This window comes from Adiantum capillus-veneris, chromosome 13 (genome assembly GCF_014529385.1).
Source record: "Adiantum capillus-veneris isolate H3 chromosome 13, ASM1452938v2, whole genome shotgun sequence".
NCBI lineage: Eukaryota > Viridiplantae > Streptophyta > Polypodiopsida > Polypodiales > Pteridaceae > Adiantum > Adiantum capillus-veneris.
In genome coordinates, this window is record NC_140943.1 from 100,284,043 (window position 1) to 100,294,696 (window position 10,654).

Genomic DNA, 10,654 nt, shown 5'->3' on the forward strand with positions numbered 1-10,654 from the left:
CATGCGTAAGTGATAGCATCGGGACAGAGGCCCTCACCTGCATTAGCTGAAATCAGCCTAGAGCTTTCTAGCGGAAGGGCTGAAGCGATTGCTTCAGCTCTCTTACATCGAGACAGAGGCCCTCACCTTGCATTAGCTGAAATTAGCCTGGATCTTTCTGGCGGAAGGGGCTGAAGCGATTGGTGCAGCTCTCCTCTCTCTCTCTCTCTCTCTCTCTCTCTCTCTCTCTCGCTCTCGCTCGCTCTTGCTCTCTTTTCTTTGCCTTTAATACAAACCCCAATGAGCTGCTGCCAAGTGGCACAACTCACCTTGCAAGGTTCGGAAAATCGCTTCTACATTATACAAACCCCAATGAGCTGTGCCAAGTGGTAGAGCTCTCCTTGCAGGGTTCCAAAAAACGCTTCTACATACTGACTAACATGTTGGCTAAGTTTGTGTTATTTTCAAATAACCCACTATCGCAAATGTATCTTGCTTCCTTGGTAGGATTTTAATCCCATATTGGTATCTTGCATAGAGTCACATGCCTTCAAGATGCATGCGTAGGATGCATAGGTGATAGCATCAGGACAGAGACCCTCACCTTGCATTTGCTGAAATTAGCCTAGAGCTTTTTGGCCTCGCTCGTGATGTGCGTATCCCGCAATCAGTGCATGCGTAAGTGATAGCATCGGGATTGAGGCCCTCACCTTGCATTAGCTGAAATCGGCCTGGAGCTTTCTGGTGGAAGGGTTGAAGCGATTGCTGCAACCCTCCTGCATCGGGACAGAGGTCCTCACCTTGCATTAGCTGAAATCAGTCTGGAGCTTTCTGGTGGAAGGGGCTGAAGCGATTGCTACAGCTCTCCTCTCTCTCTCTCTCTCTCTCTCTCTCTCTCTCTCTCTCTCTTTTCTTTTTGCCTTTAATACAAACCCCAAATGAGCTACTGCCAAGTGGCATAGCTCTCCTTGCAGGGTTCCGAAAAACACTTCTACATAATCAAGGTAAATATTTTGATATCTCTTTCTCTCTCCTCATGCGCGTCATTTGTTGGGCACTAAAAAATTATCCTCTCTCTCCCTCTCTCTCTCAACTTGACTCTTCAAAGTAAAAAGAACAAAATATCCTAGAATTGGTAAAAGGTCCATCAATTGGGCAATCTCTCTACCCATTTAGGGTGCTAATGTGAGGGTTGGTCTTTGTTGGGCATTTAACTCATTTTCTAATGGTAAAAAACTTTAGCTACCCTTTCAAAAATACACTATAACGCCAAACAATATTATCTTGAAAATTTGAAGGGTGCATGAACTCAACAATAAAATATTTCTCTCTCTCTCTCTCTCTCTATCAATAACATGGATAACGACCCTTGCATTTGCCTGCCATGCATGTCCTCAATGCGAGATAGCCCCAAGTCGACATTAGGCGAGCTTTTTTCTTTTTCTTAAGCTCTTCTAAAAAATACACACTTCTAAAAATATCAATATTGGTCTTGAAAAAAACTTCTTGAAAAGATAAAGCCAAATATATCTCCAAAAATTAAAATTTCATTAAATAGCAAAATCCACCAAAATTCTTTCTTTTTTGTTATATTTTCAAAAAGTAAATTCACATTAAGTAGCAAAACCTCCATTAAAATTATCCCTGTTTTGTTATGTGCAATCAAAGTGTAACATTTATTCTATGTAAAATAGAAACTCTTTTAACTTTACATTTTAAAAGGCTTGTCATTTCTTACATTATGCAAAGGCTATCATTTCTTACAGTCTTACCCTTTACTTTTGCATTTTACAAATAAATGTTTTACAAAGTTTTTTTAAAGTGAAAAAGGGAGTGACACATGGAGGCCCTCTCCTTCCTTGAAAATTTTAAGCTACATCATGTATAGCATAAAAGAGGCAAATTTACCAAGTTAACTCTCTTTTCATTGTTTCTCCTTTTCTCTCTCTCTCTCTCTCTCTCTCACATTCCAAGGAGGAGAGCTTAGTCTACCATATTATAGATAGATGCCACTCACATAGAGCTGTGAGTTACGCTCTAAAAGAGTATTTTACAGGCTTCAAGAGCAGAACTGCATGCCAAACATACTCAAAAAGAGTATGGAAAGCATAACTTGTGTAACTAGAATGGAAAAATACATAGGGTGCACATGGCATGTGTCTAGGAATTAGATATGCATACTAAAGTACCATGAAATTATATTCTTCTTCTTCTTCTTCCTCCCTCTCTCTCTCTCTCTCTCTCTCTCTCTCTATATATATATATATATATAGATGACAATCTCATTGTTTTTTTTTATGAGTGAGGGTAGTTTCTATTTTGCTAGCAAGTTTGATTCTCTCTATCTCTTTATCTTTCAATGCCTAGCCACAATTTAGAAATAGAAAACATGGAGAACAAAGCCCTTTGGTCCTTTCTCAACCAACTTCTCTTTGTATACCTCTCTATTTTTGTGAACTTGGTGGAAATACACTCTTGTTTGTCAAAGAGTCCCACTTTTCTCGGCCCCAAATATTCCAAATTTTTTTTATAAAAGTAAGAAATATAAATACTTCAAGGTGCCATGAGGGCACGTGAGTCAAAGCATGGCAAAAAGGGTGGCAACCCCTTGCCTAGAGGAAGAGGTCTAGGGTGAAGAAGGCAGTTGTGAAACAGGTGCCTTTCAAAAGTCACACCCTCCCCAAATTTAAAGACAACAATTTGGAATATACTTTGGAATCTAACCCATAAAAATCCTCAAATATCAGACTTTCTCAAATTTGATTCCCCAAATTTAATCCCCCAAATTTAATCAAAGACATATCAATCTTGGTATTACTTAGTTCTCCTTTTCACTAGGAATCTCATAGATTTAAAAGTTGACCCAAACTACGCCCTTTTTTTGTTGCCTCTAAACTGGATTCTCTACCCTTGAAGCCGCTAGCTATGGGGTCATGCATACATGATAGGGTGTGGATTACAAGGGAAAACACAACAAGATGCGCTCCATTAAGTCCTACATCACCTGCCTTGTTGCATCACCCGCCGCAGAATCTTTCTCATCACCCAATGCCTTACTTGTTTGCTTCCATTGCTCTTCTCGACCATATCAATGTGTGTAATGGGCACTATATATTAGCCACTACATCAGGGCTCGGGAAACCTTTTTTGTGGACCCGACTTTGGAACCTTTTCACACGCATATGAACAAGCTAACTCTAAATTTGAGAGGGATAATCACACTAAAAATCTCATATTATAACTAAAAATTCCATAATCTGAACCGGCTTGAGAACCTTCTTGCCCAAACTTGAGCCGACCATTTTTCATTTTGATCAGGCTTTGGATAAAGCGAACCTATCTTTTCCCAAGCCCTCCACTACATGTTGGCCTTTTCCATGGGAGTTGCAAGCAAGCCATCCTGCATTAGAATTTCCAGAGATGAGCCATGATGTTGTATTGCGCGGAGGGAAGTTTGCTACTACTAGCAATCGGTCCCAGGCTGTCTTAGCCTTGTCAATGACTCTCTGCACTACAGATCATTAGCATCACGACGTCTGCGTACTTCTAGTAGCTCTATTACAAGCAGCTTGTAGACACGTATTGATACAAAAAACTAACTAATTATGCGTTTAATTCCTATTCGGGAGTGGCGCGTTGCTCTCTTATTCCCTCAAAGACTAGTAGGTCTTTCCAATCTCAAAAAAATAAAAAATCTTTCAAAACATATAAAGTGTGTTAAGTGAAGCTTGAGTTTAGAAAATGAAAAGTGAGATGAAAGTGAAAAGTCAAAAGACATTTGAAGATGGAAAGTCAAAAGACCTTTGTATCCATATAAAGAGGTGGCCAACATTTATGTTTCTCTTCTCCTTTATCTCTTCTTTAGCATTTTTCTCTATTTAAAGTGTCCTCTCTCTCTCTCTCTCTCTCTCTCTCTCTCTCTCTCACAATGTTGTATTTGTCCTTTTCATATCTAGCCGATATGGTTGTAAATCTACGTGCTTCGTCATTACCCGTTGCTACATGCTATAGACTAACGTATCGTTCTTGTTGTTATTAAGCGACATCCTTCTTCGCAATTACTATTGCACATTTCTTTTGAGATAATTTCTCTACCATGATATAATAATCCGTTAAATAGCAAGTTACTGAAAAAAATACATCTTATCTTATCTCTCTCCAAATAGGGGAGACAGCGGTGGGTGAGATGGCAACCACTGCCCAGTACACCAAGCTTTCTTGCATACACAGCGTGTTCCAATTCCCTCTTCAGCATGCAATCAGAAATGTTCAACCAGTACACAACTTGCAATATTCTCACACTTAATCATGGCTCCAAATTACATAGCAATGGTAGCACAGGACACAAAATCACCCAAAGCTCAGGCAATTGATGCTGAAAGTAAAAAAAACTTCTCTCTTAAAGCACTCATACACAATGGAAACAACCAAATCGTTACCGCTCTGATACCAATGTAACATATACGGAAATCTAAGCATCGTATGCCTCTCTTACGAACTCTCTCCATAGGAGCATGCTAAAGACCATCATGACATGTTGTCGTGCATCAAAGCACAATATTGTAGTTGTGAACCATGCTGCTTTGCATTGCATCGCCTAATATTAGGTTTTCTCTCCTTTTGTGTACATCCTTGAGCCCAAGGGAGAGAGAGAGAGAAGGCAAGCAAGCAAGGAAGACTCGATGCGAATGTAACTATCTACTTTCATCCCTGAAAGTGTCTGCGTTGTAGCTGGAGCATGCGCAGTGCATGTAGGTTCTTTCCAAAGGAATGCTTCCTTATATCTTTGTATACAGTCACCATTATCAGCCCTTCAGTCAAGTCAAGAAAGGCCACAACCAACACCACCAGCATGAGGACATTATCCCTGTGCAGAGACATAAGGGGGCTTCATTCTTGACTGTGATAACTCTGCAAATGTCGACCTAATCTGATCTTTCCACAAGGGCAAGAGGCCAAGGAAGATTGCTGCATTCTGAGAGAGAAAGTAAGAGTTCTCCAGGAGATGCATCTCCCAAACACCCAGGCTTCATTGCACCCAATTCCTTTATTTTGTACCCATCTTCATAATAGTGAGGCTTGTACCTCTGCAACGACAGCAAGTACCGAGCATTGGGATCAAAAGATCCACCTTGCGATGCAGGACACCCAGATGGGATGCGAATTTCAGACCAACTCAACGGTCTGGGTGGCATCCACCTCACAACAAACCCATGCAATTTGACCGCATGATTTGTAAATGAGCTTAGCCAAGTCGGCTGTTTGGGGTATCCCATCGCCTTGCGCAAGCGGTCATCCATGAATGCAAACACTAATCTGCGCACAACGGGCCACAAAACCACAGGCACACCGCCCAACAGTAGCCCCAGAGTTAGCTCGGCAATCTCCTTATTTGTATCATTGTATACCATGTACTTGCTTTCATAGCTCTGCTTGTATGATGCAATATCTTGGATACTGGATGGTATGTTGCGAATGCCCATCCGTGTCCCGATGTCATGCCATAGAGTAAAGATTGCGTTTTTCTCCACCTCTGTTAGGTCTCTGTATCCATACCTGGTAAAAACACAAGGAAAACCCTGGTTGCAATTTATTCATGGCCCCCCATTCCATGCTCCAGGTGCACATGTGCAAACGACCTTGTGCTTGAGTGTGTGAGCAACTGAATGTGTGTGTGTGCACGCACGCACGCATGTTCTGTGCATGTGTGCATGCACGAAGGGTGGATTCAAGAAAGTAGAAGTGCAAATGGAGAACTGATCAGAGAAAAACGAAATGAGCTGCTCTCTCTCTCTCTCTCTCTCTCTCTCTCTCTCTCTCTCTCTCACACACACACACACACAGCCTCTCCTTCCACACCACGTATACAACTTACATGGAAATCCATTCCATCGGCATGATAATGAAGATGGAGAGAACGTAGAGGAAATCTGCATTGCTGATCTTGTATTGGGAATGGATGAAATTCAAGCGACGAAGAGCTAGCGAGCCACGAGGGCCATCAATGTGATGAAGAATCATCTCCTTGGCAAGGATGTCGGTGTCATCATAGCGCTTGGATGGATTGGCTGCGAAGTGACCAGCTCTGCTAAGAATGTGAGAAATGGAAGGGATGGCGTAGGTGCGGAAGAGGCCAAACTCGAGCGAGGTACGGACGAGGAAGGGGAAGTCGACGAAGGCGAGGTGGGCATGGATGGTGTGGCTATGGCGGAGAGGATGCAGACGAGCCAACAGAGAAGCCCGCCTTCGGCGAAGGAGCATGCACAGGATATTCCACAGAAGAGCTATGAGGAGGCAGCTCCAGCATAGCAGCATCGACATCGACATCGCCATCTGCTTCACAAGCTTGCGAGTTGCGAGTAGAACGGGAGAGATGTGAACAGTGTAAACAACTTCTTTCCCCCCCCCCCCACACACACACACACACAAGCGACAAGAGGAGGATGGCCATGCTGAGATGGCGCGTTCTCATTGACTATCCCAAGGTCAGAGGGCCTTCCCACAACAACTTTCGAAATGGGAGTCCATAGGCCTAATAAGAACTCTCTCTCCGAAAAGAAAAAGTCAGAGGGGCGGCCTACTATCTCACACGGGCATGGGCTGGCTGGGATCAATGGCCTACACCCATTTTGGGGATCGGGTGCGATATGAGCCGTCCAAGGCGACTTTCGTAAATTTGGGAAAACAAGTAAATTCGAGCGCACCAAAACTTGAAAATTCGGGCGCCCTCGCTCCACCTCCCCCTCTCATCCCCCGGACTTGAACCCCAGACGCCACCTTTGCAAGCCTATCACCTTAACTGCCTCACCTGCGCGTGCTCGTTGAAAGCAATGGGAGAAAGGTTTCTTTTATGATAAACCCGTCGCTGTGTAAATTCAGTTCAATTTTAGTAAATTCGGGCCCGCCGCAAGATCAACGGCCCACGATGTCCGCGCTCCCCAAAAAAGGCGTGGACCATTGATCCCATCCAACCCATGCCCGTGTGATATAGTGTTGAGGGCAGCCTTCCCTCGTCACTATATGGCACGGCTCCAGCCGGGGGGGGATCTATGGTGGGAAAGAGAAGCGGAAATCGCAATGCAATCTGAGTTGTCCATCGACTCGGTGAACTAGGGGTGAACTAGCGGGTGAACTCGAAGCAAAAATGGCACCCCTAGTTCACCCCTAGTTCACTCCTAGTTCACCCGCCTCGCGGGGTGTGGGTTGAACCCGGGACGTCTCCGTTGCCACACAAATACCCTACCACCACACTAGCGCGCGTCACTATCCATGTTGGCATGCCACATGATCACACCCTAGTTTACCCGCCCCTAGTTCACCCTTAGTTCACCCCCAGTTCATCCACTCCTAGTTTACCCGCCCTTAGTTCACCCACCCCTAGGTCACCCACCCCTAGTTTACCCGCCCTTAGTTCACCCACCCCTAGTTCACCCCCAATTCACTGCATGATCCGACGGCTGAGATTAAAGCCGCCTCGCCTCCCCAAATTTGGGCCCTAGATCCCCTCTGAGCCAGAGCCGTGCCATATAGTGACGAGGGCGGCCTTCCTTGTTACTAATTGACACCTCTTTTGGGAGGTGGGATCAATGGCTCACAATCACCAGTTGATCATGACAGTTGGATTTCCTATGGAATGCAAAAGATTCCCACTTTTTCGGATCCAGGGCTTGAACCCACTACCCTCTCCCCCACGAAATTGACTCTAACCACTAGGCTTTCGCGCATTCGTTGAAAGGTGTGTGTGTGTGGTAAGTTTATAGATCACGGCGTCACCGACAAGTTTACACTTGTTAACATCTAGTTCACATCGAGTTCACTTTGAATTCATACCAAATTTGGTGTGGTCTGCAGACCCTCCCTAGTTCACACCAAGATCACACTTTGTTCACGTTGAGTTCACATCGAGTTCACACCAAATTCGGTGTGGTGCAGATACCTCCCGAGTTCACTCTTAGTTCACACGGCGATCGGACGGCCCGGGTTGCACCCGCCTCGTGACGCCTACTATGGGCCATTGATCCCACCTCCCTAGGGAGGTGTCAATTAGTGACGAGGGGTGGCATTCCCACCTCAGCCAACTTTCGAAATGGGAGTCCATCTGCCAAAAGGTATGGTGCGAGGCTTGAGCGCGTATGGGGTTGGATTTGAAACCCAGGCATCTTACGACTTGGCCAATGTAGGTTCGTAGTTGATTTCCCGCATTTTTTAATACTTGGCCTAATATAGCAGCAACCAGGGGCCGGCACACTGCAAAAAGCGAGGGACGCTCGTCCCAATGTGACAGGGCCCTTAGGCAGTGGTCACGTGCAGCATAACTATGCTCTACTAAGCCTGAGGCCCATGTCATAAATGGACGTCGGACATGACCTAAAAGTCCTTGTTTGGGCACCTAAGGTGTCACACGGTGGGCGGACAAAGAGAATAGGTATTTTCTTTAATGAAATTTACACAACTTAATGACTGATACTTCGAAAGGTATTGGGGTTTCCAACATGATGTGTAGAGCGAAAGCCAATGAAATTCATTTGCGCTACTCTTTTTCTGTTTGTCCGCAACTTGCCATGGAAGGCAAGAGGGTGAAGCCGGTTTGCTTTGCACTCTGATGGATACGATAGTCTGCGAATAAAGTTCTGCCACCTCAACTGCATACACGTTCTAGATGACGTGTGTGACACTTGCCTAAAGCAGAGCAGCAAAACCATAGCCATGATCGCACGCAGTCTTATAATGGCTTTTGATGGGAAAGTAGAGGTGAAAATTGGAACAAACATTTGTGAAGTTCAAAAACGAATTTGTTCATGTTGGGTTCTAGCCCTTGTTGTCGTGTCCAACATGTGTGGGAAACTTCCCTGTCACAAACTGATGAGGACCATCGTTTTAGTGTGGATTTTTTTGCATGGTAAAGGGGTGAATATCCTAGTTACTCCATTTTCTTGCATCACACACACACACACACACACACACATGGAGGCAATGGAGGGGCAGGTTTTCTAATAGGGCTGGGTGGACACTGGTAATTAAGCTCTCTCTCTCTCTCTCTCTCTCTCTCTCTCTCTCTCTCTCTCTCTCTATCTATCTATCTATCTATCTACAAACTCTATATTAATCTCATAGGAAATTTTGGCCTTTAGAAGATGATAATATAACATTTCATTTCATTTCTCTCTCTCTCTCTCTCTCTCTCTCTCTCTCTCTCTCTCTCTCCAAACCTCGTATCAAATTCACATGGTGTAATTGTTTGGTCTCATAGGTCATTTTAGCATTTAGAAGATGCTAATTTAACATTTTCGTTCATTTCTATGTGTGTGTGTGTGTGCACCCGCGAGGATGCAAACCACATATCAGATTCATCATGGTGATTTTTTGGTCTCATAGTAGGTCATTTCTCATTTTAGCATTTAGAAGATGTGAATATAACATTCCATGTGTTTCAAGGCATATGAGGAGAGAAATAAGAAAAACAACGAGATCTCTCATGAAGAAAACGTCGCCAAGGAGGACGTAAGTCTATCGAGCAAATATGAATGCGCGACAAATGAGGCCAAAATACAATTGAAACTATGCCTACCCATGTAATGCAAGAGTTGGCATAGATGAACTAACAAGCAAAGCCGATGTTGTGCTTCTTGTTGGAATTTGGGAGCATGATACACAAAAGATCAACAGATTGGAGGATTATAATGTACATTCATTGATGTGGTCAAAGAATCTCAAGCAACGAAGAGGGCAAGGAGGGGTAGCATGTATGGTTAAGAAAGGATTGGAAGATTTGGTATCAATTGTGAAAGATGACAAGCACAAACGTTATGTATGGCTTAAAATTATGACACCAAAAAGATCATCCATTTTTGTAGTCAGTTGCTACATTCTCATCATTATTCTCCTTTTTATACTTACATAGATCAACCATTTTTTGATTTAGAGGAGGACATTGCTTATTTTAAAGTTAAAGGTGATGTTATTGGCCCGCACAAAAACATTGCAGCATGATACTCAAAAATTTGATATGCCATTCATTTCAAGGGCGTTGGAGGAAGTTCACTTGTATGATCGTACTTCAATGAATGAGAAAGAGCCGTTTCACGATGGAAAGTTACTTTTACACATGTGCAATAGCACGGGTATGGTCATTGCCAGTGGTGTATCTTTGTGGAGTGGAACTAATGGATTTACATGTAGAAACCATAATGGGGACATTGTGATTGATTATATACTACTCTCCGTAGCCATCACGTATTGCATAAAGAGTTTTATGCTTAATCAATGGACCCAGGAATCAAACCATCGAACCATATGTATTGAACTTACATGTAGAGAAGCAATTAACCATGATAATCTCAGGAAAAGGAAAGAGATGTTATCACTATATATGGATTTCGAAGGGGCACCAATGTACATTGAAATGGTTGAGCAAAAGTTATGGATGAGAAAGCTTCAACATGATGCACCATTGGAAACTAAATGGGAATTTTCAAGAAAGTTATTTGTTCTTGTCCTAAAGAGTGCCTTGTCATAAAGCATGTCCATGGTATCAACAAAGATATATCACGCAAAAGGTGGTTTGATAAAGAATGTCAAGGTGCTCGAAAGTCCTTGATAAAGCTTGATGCAACTATGAACAAAGACAACTATCAAAATTGTTTGCATACATACAAGGCATTGATTCAAAAGAAGA

At 43.4% G+C, this 10,654-nt stretch overlaps 1 protein-coding gene across 1 annotated transcript; it reads right to left on the minus strand.

Annotated features, from left to right (window-relative positions):
- Positions 1 to 4,217: 4,217 nt before the first annotated feature.
- Positions 4,218 to 6,391, minus strand: LOC147444520 (ER-bound oxygenase mpaB-like). The gene is made up of 2 exons (XM_086527876.1): positions 5,855 to 6,391; positions 4,218 to 5,535 (listed from the first exon to the last, which is right to left on the minus strand). The coding sequence occupies exons 1-2, from the start codon at positions 6,310 to 6,312 to the stop codon at positions 4,905 to 4,907; spliced, it is 1,089 nt and encodes a 362-aa protein (XP_086384002.1). The 5' UTR covers positions 6,313 to 6,391; the 3' UTR covers positions 4,218 to 4,904.
- Positions 6,392 to 10,654: the final 4,263 nt, after the last annotated feature.

What these genes read in the sequence shown, in the direction of transcription:
- LOC147444520 (XM_086527876.1), bottom strand. Translation starts at nt 6,312, where the DNA reads ATGGCGATGTCGATGTCGATGCTGCTATGCTGGAGCTGCCTCCTCATA. An exon ending in CCGATGGAATGGATTTCCAT is followed by an intron (nt 5,536 to 5,854) that starts GTAAGTTGTATA and finishes TGTTTTTACCAG; the next exon opens with GTATGGATACAGAGACCTAA.